Source organism: Sebastes fasciatus, chromosome 6, assembly GCF_043250625.1.
Source record: "Sebastes fasciatus isolate fSebFas1 chromosome 6, fSebFas1.pri, whole genome shotgun sequence".
Lineage (NCBI taxonomy): Eukaryota > Metazoa > Chordata > Actinopteri > Perciformes > Sebastidae > Sebastes > Sebastes fasciatus.
The window spans coordinates 30,165,884-30,181,833 of record NC_133800.1 but is presented as its reverse complement, the minus strand read 5'-3'; the positions used below and the strand labels follow the sequence as shown (position 1 = coordinate 30,181,833).

Sequence of the window (15,950 nt, the reverse complement as noted above, 5' to 3'; positions counted from 1 at the left end):
TAATCTGCTACAGAATCGCTCATGGAAATCGTGAAAAGAACGTAAAAAATAATGCATACACCTTTAGGGCTTAAATCTACTTAAATCTACTTTTCTATCCTAACACATTGTTTACCAACTTGATGCTTGTTGGAATAACACATCCAAATCAGTTTTAAGCTCTGTTAGATTTACTAAGCCCTTTGCGTAGCATTCTTTGCTGCAGAGATCTGTCAGTGTTTTAACCTTTTAAAGCCCACAGTCTCTAAACACACTAACTTTTCAAGCAATAATAATAATATCATAGGAGACAACAAGCAAAGAATGTAATTTAAAAACATTCTTTACTTATTGGTGTACGCAAATAGAGTATAATATAAATGTAATATTTTGTGATCGCACTTGAGAGATAAAGACTGGGAAATCTGCGGCCGTTTGATTCTGCGGTGAAGTGCGGCCAAAGTAAAAGTTGGGAAAAGTTTAGTCAGTGAACGGATCCTGTGACTCCTGTGACAAGTTGACCTATGTTACAAAGAATGTCTTCCCTCCTGAAACACATGAACACGCTTCCCGGCTGCAGAATAATGTAATTATTGCGGCGAGCCGCACTTCACCGCTGCCTGCTGTGAATTCGGTGTGAAGGTGCTTTTACTTGAATACAGTTTTTGCCCACTCTCCCCACCTCTGGTTGAACTTGACCATGTGAACTCTATTAATAGAGATCAGTCTAGGTCCTAGTTTCACACTGAGCTTTCTGGTTTCATCATACTTGAAAATAGTTTTGTCCATTTAATCAAAATACCTGGTAAATGGTCAGCCTGCTGTCCTTTCAGCACCTCAGCTATAGAAAGGTCAGCTGGTTCTGAGGATAGTGACGTTTGCGAAGAAGGTCTAAGTCGGCATGGATTTAACTGTATCTATGACGTTCCTCTTTTCTTTCTTCCTCACCATGCCTTCCCTCTTTACCTGTTACTCGCTCATCTCTCTCTCTCTGTCTCTGCTGAGTGTAAATCTGTCTTTCTATCATCAGATGCTCTTCAAGGAAAACAGAGTTATCACTAACACTGCAGTGATTTACTCACACACACATCATACATGTGACTCTCAGGTCTGCATGACCTTGTGTCACTGCTGATTGTGCTCCTGTGTCAGAGACAGATAGTGTGTGTGGGTGTGTATTGGTGATCATGATTAGGTGTACTGTATGTGTGTGTGGCAGATCAAATTCTCCTGACAAAATTACAATCTCTTTATTTGTTTCCTTGCATTTGGAGGATTGACGGTTTTAAACCAGGTGAGGATGTGGAAAGAGTATTTAAAGGATGGGGTTAGGTGTAAAGGGAATTAATTGGACTTAAGTGATTCTCGTTTTTAGCAGACCAATCTGTTATCCTTTTCTAGCACATATTGCTTGCTTTCCTGGGTCACTAGTCCTGTGTGGAAAGGCTAAGCTATAAATATGCATGGCTTAATTCACATTCCTCTCGTTCCTCCTCTTCATTCAACGGTTCAGCTTTAGTTTTTCTGGTGTAAATAAGGTAAATAAAAAAGTGGATTATCTGTGTTATTTGGTAAAAAAGGCAAATGAAAAGAGTTACTTGTGCTCAACAAAGGAACTGAAATGTGGTTATTTTTCCTTCAATTGATTCCACAATGGAAATTGTAGGCATATTTATGTAGCGTCTCTTACAGTGGGCAACCTCTGGGTTCGAAAAGTGAAGCCAGTGTCTTAAACTATCATTCTTTCTATCAACCAGCAGGGGGCGACTCCTCTGGTTGCAAAAAGAAGTCTGATTGTATAGAAGTTTATGAGAAAATGAGCCTACTTCTCACTTGATTTATTAGCTCAGTAAACATTGTAAACATGAGTTTATGGTCTCAAACGCTAGTTTCATGTCTTCTTCAATACAGCATGATGTTCATTTAGTAAATTATGGTCCAATTTAGAGTCAAATAGACCATAAAGCAGGGGATGCTTTAGGGTGTGGCTACCTTGTTTGACAGGTAGCTACCACGGCGTTGTCCGGTCTGGGAGTTGTCCGTGTTTTTGTCGTAGAACTTTAACCCTTTCACAGTGTGTTTTCAGTTCATGAAGGTTAATTATAACCTTTTCGGTTGCCTAAAAATGTCTTAAGGCACTTTCATAAGCCAACATTTAATCTGTTGTAATCGAACCCTGGTGCGGTTTGTTTGGGCGGTTGTGAACGCAGTAATCGTCTGATGTTTGCTTGACATCTGGGCAGAAGAAAATATACAGAATGTGCTAAATAAAGTCCACAAAAATAGTTCATAAATCATTTGAGATAAACTGGAGGAGAAGGGATTCGTGCGCAAACTAGATCAGTGTCGAGTCAAAGTGAAAAAACTTCGAAGGCAATATAACAAAGTCTCTCGAGATGAAAAAGATAAATTTGCTCCTTCGTACACGCCCCTCAGCAACTTAATTTTTTTATTTGGTCCATTTTAATTTGTGCACTGTGAACCAAACTTAATAGAAAACGAACCATAGATATTAATTTTACTCTGATTCAGACTAATAAAAGCGCCCTTATTCAGCATTCGGTTGTACTTAGCTCCGCCCTCTTGTGTCACTTCTGGTTGCAGAAAAACAAAATGCCGAACTCAAGACTTCAAAACGGCAGTCCACAAACCAATGGGTGACTATATCCACTTCTTTTATACAGTCTATGGTCTCTTACATTAATCACCAAGCAGCTAATGATGGAGCAAAATCAGAATTTTCAAAATATGTCTTGTAGCCAAAATGCAACAGAGGTACAATCTGCATAAATGAGGTAAATGGACCCTGTGGGACAAATAAGAAATGACTCCAAAAAACAAACAAAACAAAGAAAGAGACATCATCACAATGACAGATGCACATTCAGCATTTAAACTTACAATTGTGATTTAAAAGAGCAACGGGAACACTTTATAGCTTGTTGGCATAATGCCCTGTTGCCTTTTCTCTGCACTTATTTTTCCACTCGGAAAACTAGTGTTGAAGTGCCTATAAACAAGGCACTGCTCCAGAAAAGAAAGGAAAATAAAATCAATGGTAATGCTGTATGAGCGACTGAATGGCCAACAGGAGCAGACTGTAGCTGTGAATGTGTGTAATGTATGAGTGTCAATCCGGGAACGAGGGAGGAATAGATGACCTGTTAATATGTCTGCTGTAAATAAAGTTTTAAGTGTATTATACTAGAATAGATTTATTATGTAAATGAGGCACTCTGAAGAAAATTAGAAAGCGACAATGGAGACCTGTAAATGTGTGTTGAGGCGTATCAGACAGAGTGTTGCAGATCAGTCATCCAGCATCATTGACATGAAGAATAAAACAAAGGTTGATAAATACAGAGGGAGGTGAATGAGGTAAAGAGGTAAGAGAGAGTACAGGGAGAAGTTTTGCTTGTCTTCCTGCATTACCTAAAAAAGCAGAGCGACAGAGAAAGAAAGACACACAGACATGTGTCAGGCTCTGTTGCTGTACGCCGATCTGACAGAAACAGCTCAGGGACGCAGCCTTGTCCATCATCCTGCTTTTTGACAGACGTGCACACACACAGACACACGCACAGCAAAGGCCTGACTGATGCAACATGGGACAAAAGTGTCGCTGGGTTTTCTTACATGTATGACTGTGTGTGTGTGTCTGATGGTTATGTGTGTTCATCATCCAGGCATGTAAAATCAATCTACCTTTTCACACAAACATCATCATTGGATTTTAGACGTAAACCTACAATCACTAACAGCCGTAGACTCACTGTGTTTGAAAGCCCCGTTCTGTTTTAAATTCACTCATTTTCTTGAAATTTGACTGAACCAACAGTACATTAGTTTGTGACTTAAGGGTTTTAGACCCTTGGCAGCACGTTGTGATGGATTTACAGGGATCAAAGATTATTTACAGGATGCCAAAAAAAATCTTTCATCCTGGTGATAAATCTTTTTTTGTGAAATAACGGCTATTTTCAGACTTTAGTTAAGATGGAAAGGAAAGAAGTCACCTCTTGTTAGCATTTACAGTCAGTAAGTCATAAAACCAAAAGTTTAAACTAACACTGTCAATTGATTAAAATATTTAATCACGATTAATTGCATGATTGTCCATGGTTAATCGCAAATTAAGCACACGTTTTTTTTTCTGTTCAAAATGTACCTTAACGGGAGATTTGTCAAGTATTTATTACTCTTATCAACATGGGAGTGGACAAATCTGCTTGCTTTATGCAAATGCATGTATATATCTATTATTGTAAATCAATTAACAACACAAAACAATGACAAATATTGTCAAGAAACCGGAAAGCAGACAGAAAAAAAAGTAACAAAAATTCAATTAACGTTAGTCTAACATAGATTAAAATGTTTTTCATATGTTGTCATGTATGAAAAGACCCAAAATTAACACTGTAAGCAGACTACTTGATTACTAGAAGTGAATTATTTAAACTGCGCTTGTATAGGAATGATTCTGTCCCAAGCTTTTTGATCCATATAAGCACTTGATCACTGTAATGATAATGGAAGTTTATTTTGAAAAGACAGCATATGCATGTAACAAGCAACATGAAATTGACACGTGGAAAACAGACATGAGAGGGGAACCTAGAGCGTCATAGTTTGAAGCGTAAGGCCGCCGATCAAGCTGCCGTATTTGACAAGCTCTTTTGAGGTTCATCACAACGACCAGTTCCCTTCATATTAAGCACAGGATGTCGCCTGTCAGGAAAATGCAGGTTGTATTTAACGTTTAATGAAACTACAAATGCTGTTCTGTGGTGAGGACAGTCTCATAGCTGCTGCATGTTATTGTCTCGTCAATCTTCTCTTTCCTTTAACGGTCTAATTACTCTACAATTCCTCTCAGAAAATAGGTATTTTCTGCCTCTTTTGACATATCTGTTGCGCCCTTCAGATAACGACCGTTGTAATCACTGGCAATCAGTCTAAAAATGTTGGCTGACAGGCCTCTACTTTGTGTAATAGTGGTGGTTTTGGGCGAATATGGGCTGCAGCCTTACGCCTGTGACAGTTTGGGTTCTGGTTTAGTCGTACCGTAGGACTGCATCTCTAAATGTGTTGTGTATGAATGTTAAGATTTCATCCCAAAGTGCTCCAGAAAGTGCATTATTTGATATTACATAAACAAGAATGAGATTCGTACTCTCTCTTGAGGCCTTTTTGATGGAAGAGTGCTGGATAAGTTTTATTTATTTATTAATTCCCATTATGTTTTATTTATGATTTGTCTTTCCGCAACCTTCTTCCTCGGGTGAATGTTTCTCAGCCGCTCTTCAGGCATACGTTTCTGTTCTCCGTTCCTGTCAGTCACATTATATCTCCTGTTGTTTTTTTTTCTCCTAACTCGCTTTGCTTTACATACTTTTCTTGCCACAGACTGGGTGAAGTAAATTTCTTTTGAAGTGGATTATCTTTGATTCTGGGTTGGTTGAGGAGGAGGAGGAGGAGGAGGAGGACAGAGTGAATGGGAGAAGAGGAAGAAGAGGGTGAGGTAGGGAGATAGAGGAGACGGAAAGAGAGAAAGAAGTAGAGGAAGCAGAACAATGGCAATTTTATGTAACATTCAGCTGTTAAATTATAAAAGAGGAGTTTTTAGGGGACCGCCCATGATTTTATACTGTGTTGCTGCACGCACACAAACAGTATTTTACCTGGAAACATGAGCACACACCCGACTGAATGTGTACACTGCCTTACTTGTTTCTTTTTTGCAACTCCACACTTCCTTTTTCCCTAATTTTTCCTACCGTAGCACATCAACAACCAAGCTGTTTTCCTACACCGTTCATAGCTATACCTATGAAAAATAAACCAAGAAAAATTAGTTCAGAGTGAAGCAGGAAAAAAAAGTGGGTTTTCAAGTTTTCACAAGAGAATCATTCCCTTTGCGGCAAACACCAAAAAGCATCTTGTTTAGATTCCTATACAGCACACAGGTGCATCTATACTGAACATACATACTCACAAACATATGTACGGAGACGGGGCACGGGGACGGGCCTATGTGCTGGCAGTTTTTGGCAGGACATGAAGCGAGACAAACACAAGACAGTAATAATGAGAGAGGAGACAAAGAGGATTGGCAGTTTTTTTTTTCTATGCGGAGGAAAAAGTTTATTAGAGAGTACGAGTGTGTTGGTATTCGTCGCTTGCCAGAGACTATTGTATGTGTGTTAATAAGAAAAGCAGTAAACAAGTTTGTGTGTGCGTGCCGATGAAGTGTGTTAATAAACTGAGGGAGGGTCTCGTCAAAGTGATAAATAGAACAAAACACACCGGGACGGATTAGAGAGAGAGAGCGAGGGGGAAAGAAAGTAAAGAGATTAACCATAGGATGCCTTGAGATTGAAGGGTGGAGGTGGAGGAGGGGATGAAGTAAGGTATATAGGGAAGGAGGAAGGAAACCACAGAGGGATGGATGAAAGGCAGAAGAAAAGCTTTAGGAGGAGGTGAGGAAAGGAGATGAAAGAGGAGACCTGGTAGGGTAAATAAAGGAGAGAGAGCAACGAGGGAATGAGAGAACAAGGAGGACATCTGGAAGGGAAGGATAGGGAAGATGGGAAGGAAAGGAAGGGGTATGAAACCGAAACAAATATGGAAGTGTAGGGAGAGTTGGAGCCAAGAGAAGTGGAGGAAGAAATCATCCAGATTAAAGGAAAACCTGGATGAAAAAGGAAAGAGGCAGAGATGAATAGTCCTAATCTAACTGGAGAGAGAAGAAAGGAGAACTGGAGAAGGGAGAGGATGAGGGATGGCAAAACGTGAGGGATAGGTAGCATGTTTGTGCAAGAGAAAGATAGAGTGAAGGTGAGAAAAAGGAATATTTGAGGAGGATAAAAGGAAAAGAAAGAGAGCAAAATTAACAGAATAAATGACAAATCATATCATAACTAATTGGCTCTTCATTGTTGCCACATTTTGTGTATTTGATATAATCTCCATCCCATCTGAGTCATCCTCCACGCAGCACTTACTTACTAAAATGTTAACTTTCATAAGAGCTTCTCCCGTCACTCCTTTGTCTTCTCCCTCCAAACATACCGTGGGAGGCAGCACCACGCTGCGTGAATCAATTTTAAAAGACATTTTTATACAAAGAGTATGGCACATATCAGGGATTAAAGAAAATCAGCGAGGAAATCGGGGCAGGGAAATTCCAAGCGAACCAAATTCAATTTTAAGCAAATTCCCCCGAACTGTCAGTCACTGTGACAACTCGGCTCCCGCTTTCCTCTTTTGTTTGTGATGTGCTTGTGTGAACTTTAGATTAACCTCGCTCTCTCTTCTCTCTCCCCGTGTCTTTCTTCATCCCTCTCTGCAGGGTGTGGTTCCAGTCAGGCATTAACTTCCTGGCTGTGAAACCCAGCAACCTCGTCGCGTGGGAGATCAAACAGGAAATGGCGCCGGGAAGCAGTTCGTTGGCGGTGATGTGTCAGAGACGGGTCTCCTCCACGCCAGAGAGGTAGGGCTGAATCTCACATATCTGCTCCTTGTTTTCAACAGCTTCCTCCGTCAGCAGCTGATTAGCTTCTTATTAGGAGGAGGTTGTGTTTTCGGTTTGGTTTGTTTGTTTGTCAGCAGGATTACGGAGAAAACTACCGGCCTGATTTTCATGAAACTAGTTGGAGGGGTGTAGCATGGAGCAAGGACAGACCCATTAAATTTTGCAAGACAGTGCATGTCCTTGGCGGAGGTCTTTGCTCTCCGACTGCCCTTCTGGGTGCATAAAATGTCTGAGGAGGTGTGTGGTTATTCTGTTGCCCTACATTTTGTAAATGAGAGATCTTAGTTGTTTTTTCAGTGACAGTTTCTGCAACAAATAACAATGAAATATTCATGATTTGTGCATCATCCACAGATTTGAGTTTACAAGGAGTGGATGGCTCTTCTAGCTTGATTCTGTTTTTGTAATGTAAGCTTTCTAAGAGCTTTCGACAGTGTAACATGAAAAGCTTGTCTTGCTGTCTATTGACTGATTGGCTCTTGATTTGACCTTTGAACTGCAACCTCTAACGCATAAAAGTATGTTTCGTTAGCCTACACAGAGAGGCAAAGTCCCGGTTTGTTGTAGTATTTAGTTGATGTAACGTTATCTAACCTGATGTGTTTTATCCAGCGACTCCTGGTGTTTTTATCAGCCGAGAAGCGAAAGAAGGAACAAGACCCGTTGCTCGTGTGAGTTAATCCTGGTAGGAAACCCACAGACATCGTAGCCTCACAGAGAGAGACGTCACTTACACTGACTTTTGGGTGTGTCGTCTTTCTAATTATGTATTTTCACAGTCTGATACTTCAACAGTTTTATAACAAACTGTGAGAACACGAGCAACGGGTCTCTTCTTTACCTTCCCGACCAAAAGTCGCTGGATAAAACACATCAGGTAAGGTAATGTTACATTTGTGCGTTGAACATAGATAAGTCAGCTAGCTATCTAGTGTTGGTGACGTATATTGTGCGAGATGAGAGATGAAGTTCACTGAGCGGTTTCACACAAAACTAAATTATACTACGACAAACATACGACAAACTGTCTTGATTTGCAAAGCTATGTTTTAAATTGACAAACGTGTGATTTATGGCAATGAATCAATTTAAACGGGATCAAAAACATATTTGTCTCTCGCCGTGAACTACTGTTCATTTCTTTTTCCGAAATAAGGTCCACCAGGAGTATGTACTGTACTACACATACACACAGTGGGCTGACAAGCAGCAGTGGAAAGCACTGACCCGTGTGTCATGCTAAATTTGCCATTTACTTGGTAATTGCTCTGCTATTATGTGGTTGGTTATGTTAGTGTGAGCGTCTGAATACGTGTGTGTGTGAGTTTAGTTTGTGTCAGGAGAATAAATAAAGCCTGTTTTTTTTTTTATTTTGTTGCTAATGTGACGGGTGATCAGTACTTGACCTCAGTGCATGGTCACGATGATGATGTCGCATAGCGCTGATACAAAAGATAACAGACAGATTAAATGTAATTACTGTAGATGAGATGTTAAAAAGCCCAAGGTGGTGAGAAAAACGTCTCACTTAAATAAGGTAAAATCAAAATGTCAAACAGAGAGTGAGGTTAACTGGGTAGCAGATAAAAAGAGATTCACAAGGCACAGAAACAACACAATGCATGAGTAACAGGTAGCTGAAATACATTAAATGAAATGAAACAGCCTTGATGCTGGAAATACCGTTGGTTTGACTCACATACAGTACAGTTACAGCTTAAAGCAAGCTCCAGGGTCTACAGTTAAATTATTTTATTCCAAATTCAGATATGAAAAATGCTTATTCTATAATTGACAGAAGCACGGCGGGGCTTAATAATTGTTGCTAAATCACTGTAATACCTTCAAGGGAGAAAATCTATTTTTTTTCTTGTGCATTTTTTTTACTTTAAATGTTCTTTTTTAAAGTAAATGGCATTTTGGAAGATTACTTTAACTTGAAGTGAAGTATTCAGAATAAGTTCAACTCAACTGTGCTACATTCAAAGACTAACAGCTGTCCTGCAGTAATGCTCAAGGATTTAGTCCTTCTTTTTTAACCTTTTATCTCACACAGTTACACGTATCTCTTCCTCCAACCTTGTGTCGGAGTGACTGAACTTCCTGCTTCACTGTCCCTTTCCCCCTCTCTGCTCTCTCTCTCTCTCTCTCTCTCTGCCTCTCTCTCTCTCTCTCTCTCTCTGCTGGTTGCTGATGAATGACTTCCCATTGCATGAAACTATTATAGCAGGACCCCAGCTCAATGAGCACCACTTAGCTAGCCGTTAACCACGTCTAGCCTTGACTGATGGACGGCATCAGCAGCAACGGATGACCCAAATGTGACACCGAGGGAAATAAAACTGATGACACAACAGCTTTAAGCTTTCTAATTAAGAGCATTAGTTAAAAGTTTCCATCAGATGTTTCTAAGACTCTGAAGCGAGTGTCTTTGTACAGTACGTATAGTACAGGATGTACCATATTTTATTTTGGAGGGGGGGGGGGATCAATATGGCGTCGAGAGTCATACCTATAATTTACCATTTTCTAAGCCCCACCTCCGTTAGAAACCCTGCAACGCCTGCCACGGCACATACGCTATACAGTTTACTTTAAGGACCAGTGTGTAACAATTAGGGGGATCTATTGGCAGAAATGGAATATAATATTAATAAGTATGTTTTCTTTAGTGTATAATCACCTAAAAATAAGAATCGTTGTGTTTTCGTTAACTTAGAATGAGCCGTTTCTATCTACATAGGGAGCGGGTCCTCTCTATGGAGTCTGCCACGTTTCTACAGTAGCCCCAGAACGGACAAAACAAACCCTGTAAACTTTTCCTGCTTGGGTCGGAGTCGATAAGGCTACTCGCTCCCGTCGTCGCCGTCGCTCTCTCTCTCTTGCTTCACCACTCACTTCCCACGCACACACACACTCTCTAAGCACGTTCTCTTACAACAAGGCGCTCAGTGGGTAGAGCGTCCTTTAACCACAAGGTTGGCGTTTCGATCCCCGGCTCCCCCTCTACATAGTTAATAAGGCTAATATATCTCCATGACTTGGTTGAAAACATTGTCTCTGACCGACTTTTTAATGTATCTTGTTACGTAACTTGTTACGTCATAACATTTTTCTCGTGGGTTTTTGTTTGGGAAAGTCTAAAACAAGCGAAACTTTAAATACACAGTATCGCTCTTTCTACAGTCTTATGCTCAACGCTTGGGAATGCTGGTTGATTAGCTATGATTGGACAATTGCTGTTTGGGGAAGGGCTGTAGCAAAAGGTCAACTGGTGGATACTGGTGAACAGAAACAAATACATAGTATTGATGCTGCAGATACAGTATCTCTTGAATGGATTGCTCATGGACTCATACTCCTGCGGTGCACTTCAGCACGGCCGGTGGAATACTGAAGGCGTTTGATGAATTTCGGGATGTGCCAGCCACTGTGGCCTCAAGGCAGGGAAGTTATTTTCCTGGCTCGTTGTCACCCATCAGGATGGTGTTGTTTGAGGTGTTGAGATGGAGGTGATTCTAAACGGCTGCTTATTTCCCTGAGTTCTGGCACGTATCCACGTTTTATTTCTTACCCTGAAGGGAAAACTCATCAAAGTGACGTCAGGGTGAACACAAAGTGAGGCTTTAGAAACCAGATTATGATATGGCTCTCTCACAAAGACATACACGGAGAATCGCAGATGCAAACACACACTCTTTCACATTCACATCCGCTTACACACATACACACTCCTGTCGTCTTCAAAGTGATACTGTAAACAAAGACATGCCTAAAAGCTCAGATTATGATGCCGCAAGCACAGATATATACGAGTGTGTTAATGTACACACGTGTAAATGCACAGGACTGTACAAACACCGGCACAACACACACACACAAGATACAGGGCTGATTCAATGCAGTACCTCTGCACACACACATACAGTATATACAGACAGTTGCCAGCATACAACAGGCAAGATCACAGTCTTTTATCAGCGGCTGTGTGGGCGGGATGGCTAATTAAAAGAGCTGATCTGTATTAATCTCTAATGAGATATTACTGGTTGAGACATGAAACAGTGAGTGTGCTTTTTTATGAATGAGAGGGTGGGAATGATTACTACCTCTGACAATTAATCCTGTGAATTGATTCCTGTTACCTATTGTTGTTCTGTGACATAATACGATCTGACGTGATACGGTGTTCAGTGTATGTGTATGAGTATAATAGGGACTGTACGGTGAGTGGATGCAGTAATTGGAACCAGAGCGTAGGCTTTTGCTGTGTGTGTAGGTGTGTTTTTCGTGTGTGGTTGTGAGTGTGTAAATGGTTGTGTGTGTCGATGAGGTGGGTGTATATATGCTGTACATACATAGTACTTGTATGTAGGTTGACAGTTATGTGAGACCGAAAAAAGACACAAATTGTTGATCATGATGACTAGTTACTGTTCCATCATCTCGTGTACTGAGAGACCTCAATTTGTTTTTCATTAAAGCACCCCACAGAAGTTTGGATCAAAGCTCTTCTTCAGCTCTCATTTGTTTCTTTATTGTTTTTGATTATACAGTAATTATTCATTATTTTTGTATTTCTCACTATTAGCTGTAATTACACAGCGCCGTCCAGCCCAGTCGCGTGAAAAGGTGTGTGAGTGACACGATAATGCACATGGCAAAAGCATGTAAAAAGAACGCCCTTCTTGCTTTAGGCGTGTCATTTTCATGCCATGTAGTCTGTACTGACCATGGACTGTATATAAGAAGTGGACGTAGTCACCGTGACGTCACCCATTAATTTGTGGACTGCCGTGTTGAAGCCTTGAATTCAGCATTTTGCAACCAGAAGTGACACGAGAAGGTGAAGCTAAGTAGAACCGAACGCTGAATAAGACATGTATTGGCGACCAAAATTTAACTTTGATGCAGTGAAAACACACTGTGAAAGGGTTAAAGTTCTAAGACGAAAACACAGACAACTCCCAGACCAGACAACGCCGTGGTAGCGACCTGTCAATCACAAGGTAGCCACGCCCTAAAGCATCTCCTGCTTTATGGTCTATTTGACTCTAAATGGGACCATAATTTACTAAATGAACATCATGCTGTATTGAAGAAGACTTGAAACTAGCGATTGAGACCATAAACTCATGTTTACGATGTTTACTGAGGTAATAAATCAAGTGAGAAGTAGAGTCATTTTCTCAAAGACAGACTTCTTTTAGCAACCAGAGGAGTCGCCCCCTGCTGGCTATTAGAAAGAATGCAAGTTTAAGGCACTTCCGCATTGGCTTCACTTCTCAGACCACACGTACTGACTGTAGTCATGACGTTGAATAAAAGGGGATTAAGACCGCCAACGGCTGGCGGTTGGGGAGGCGGTTGGGTCCAACAAACACCGGACTTTCAACCATGACATCAGTGTTTCATTTGGAAGTTAGTGACATTTGTCACATGTTTTAGTGACGTTTTGAGCGTTTGTCGTTCGTTTAGTGTGTTTTCCGTTCAGTAGCGTTGTTTCCGTATGTATTTTACTTATTTTAAGCCAACCCACAACGTTTTTCTTGAACCTAACAAAGTGGTTTTGTTGCCCCCCTGCTGGTACTGCACCTTCATTCAGGTGTGTAATATTCATGCCACAGTGGGGGAAAACGTGACACTGACGTGCTATCCTCTGGTGGACCAGCGGGTCTATTACGTGCTTTGGCGTGATATTGGTTTGTGCAGTCATACTGAGTTATTGACATTCTGCTTACTCGTGCCTCCCTGCCCTTCTGCCGTTGTGTACCAGTGCTCTGAAAAACAAAATATAATGAGATGTTTGGATCTGCATGTGTGTGCCTCCTCTCCCTCAGAAAATGTCATTGAGGCGCCCTCGAGCAACATTTGTCTTTTGTTGGAATTCATTTTTGATTATCATTTCATTATTATTCATTCATCTGTCCCTGCTCATGTTATTTCAGTATCATTTTAATATCATGTTATTATACAGTATGATCCTGCTATGTGTGTTGATTCTACAAATTTGTTGGATTATTCACTTCATTTTTCATTTATAAGCCGCGTTGCTTATGTAGTAGGCTTGACCTTGTTGAGTTTTCAGTGTTGATACTGATATTGTTAGTCATTTTCACAGCCTCTTGGGAGTTTAGTCTCACTTGTAAAAATGAGTTTCTCTGTTCCTCCCACTATGTTTACAGCATTTTTATTACTTTGCATGTTGAATAAATTAAACCTAACAAGAAGTGGAACAGGCTCAGGATGACCTCAGTGTTGTCTGGTGGGTTATATGAGGAAAATGTGCCATAGTTTATGAGGGTGGCTGATGTTGCCAGAATGGGAGCAGTGCTCTATTTCATGATCATGATTAGATCTATAGATTAACACTAATGGGCTCCGTTCAATACCAGAACTGGGGTAATGCACTGCCCACACTCCATACAGGGACATGCTATTTATCTGATTGTGTGTGTGTGTGTGTGTGTGTGTGTGTGTGTGTGTGTGTGTGTGTGTGTGTGTGTGTGTGTGTGTGTGTTTGGCTATCAGCTAACAGCTAACGGAGCTACACACACAGCTGAGAGCATCGCCGTCACTAAGCCGCTGCTCTGCGGCCAGAGACGCAGTTATTCTGGGCTTAAACATTAAAAGAAGGTGAACCTGAATATTTTTAGACTTCCTCTTGGGGATGGAAGAAACAAAATCATAGCAGCAATTTTCCAGGAAAGCAGTGAAATTGTTGCATTTTAGACGAGATAATCATTGTTTTTGAAATAGTTAAACCGTGAACACCGGGGGCCGGATTCATAAAGGTTCCTAGAACAAAGAGTTGCTCCTAGTGATGAAATTATAAGAAAATTCTTAGAATCATGATGTTTGCCAAGAATTTCCCCTTACGATTAAGACGAGATCCTGGTAAAGATAAAAGAACCCTTAAGAGAGCTCCTTGAGGTGAAAAACAGGAGTTTAGAGGATGAAGAGTTTCTTAAGTAGAGGAGAAAATTACAGAAAAAGAAAGAGGTCAGAGAAATATTCTCCAATCACTGAATGACAATGAAATACTGGGGAGTAGATTGTGCAGAGATCATGTTTGTGGTCAGTCTCAAACATCTCCAACATTATAACGCCAGAAAAGACAGTGATCACTACACGAGATATTTGGCCAGCATGTTATAGGCTACTTCGCAAGTAGGCCTGTGTTTTCAAACATTTTGAAGGCTACTTTTAAAGTATGGTTTAAAATCTATTGTAATATATTTATATGATTTAATTTTTAAATTGTATTCATAATTACACCTTAATAGAGACTAAATTCTATGATTAGATCTATTGATTTTGCTGTCCATTCTATGCCCATTGTCACTAAAGGCTTTTACACACCTGTAGTTTTTTTTCCATGCAATTAATTAGTGTTGCATATGTTTCAATCTTGAACACTGTGCAGTTAAATCAAATCCTTATACAGCACAGAAAAGTCTTTCAATCGAATAGTTATTAGATTCTGGTTTCTTACGGAGCTAAAAATAAGGGCGAGATCCTGCTTCTTCTATACAAACCGGCAAGTCAGTGAACAAGCAAGTCTAAACATACATTACATATTACATCACTGTCCTGTTGATTCATAACTGTTTACATATTCTGGCTGCTGATTGAAATTCTATTCAAAATCTAAAATCATTTCTAGAGTATCAATGACTAATACACTAATTCAAAAATACAGTAAGATCTCTAAATGATGACAAAATGGTTTATGTGCCCGTTATATATCACACGGTCTCGACTGCAGACAAACTGTGCATGTTGTAATCATAAAATCTCAGCTCCAAAGCAATCACATAAACACTCATAGCCTGTGTTTATTTATGATAATAGTGTAGACATTTTTTAAAAAGCCATGTAGTGGATCCCCAGCAAGATTTCAGATCAGATCATATTCTATTAATGTAGCTCTCCACAGATACACACAACATCTACATGTTCAGGAACACGTGAGTCTATACCCACTTATGCAAATCGATGCAAACACCCCCACTAAAAGTACACACACACGGACACATATATGCACATGTTGCTGTCGCATGCATCACTGCATTCCTTATCACATAGGTAAGCTGACCCAAGTCATACATTTCATAAATGTTATATAAACGTCTCATTAGGTATGCAAACAAACAGTGAAGTGTGAGTATGTGGATGGTACCTCTGTCTTTGTATCTAGACTTTATATTGATTGAAATGAAGACATGCTGCACAGACATGTTCACACAATCAAATGTTGCACAGTTTTGATTTGCACAAATGAGAAGGCTACAAGCACTCATATCAACTTTAATGAAATGCATTACAGTCGACCGGGGAGTGGAGATATTTCAGTTCTGACACACACACACACACACATATATATATATATAAACTGGAAAAACAAAGTTTGGAAACTTGTGTTTGGTGGATT

At 40.2% G+C, this 15,950-nt stretch overlaps 1 protein-coding gene across 1 annotated transcript in view; it reads left to right on the top strand.

Moving 5' to 3' along the window:
• Nucleotides 1-15,950, top strand: part of LOC141769746 (transmembrane protein 132C) — a 305,459-nt gene that overhangs the window by 150,959 nt on the left and 138,550 nt on the right. Inside the window, exon 4 of the mRNA XM_074639133.1 lies at nt 7,334-7,474. Coding sequence (XP_074495234.1) covers nt 7,334-7,474 — 141 coding nt within the window. The remainder of the gene's footprint in view (nt 1-7,333; nt 7,475-15,950) is intronic.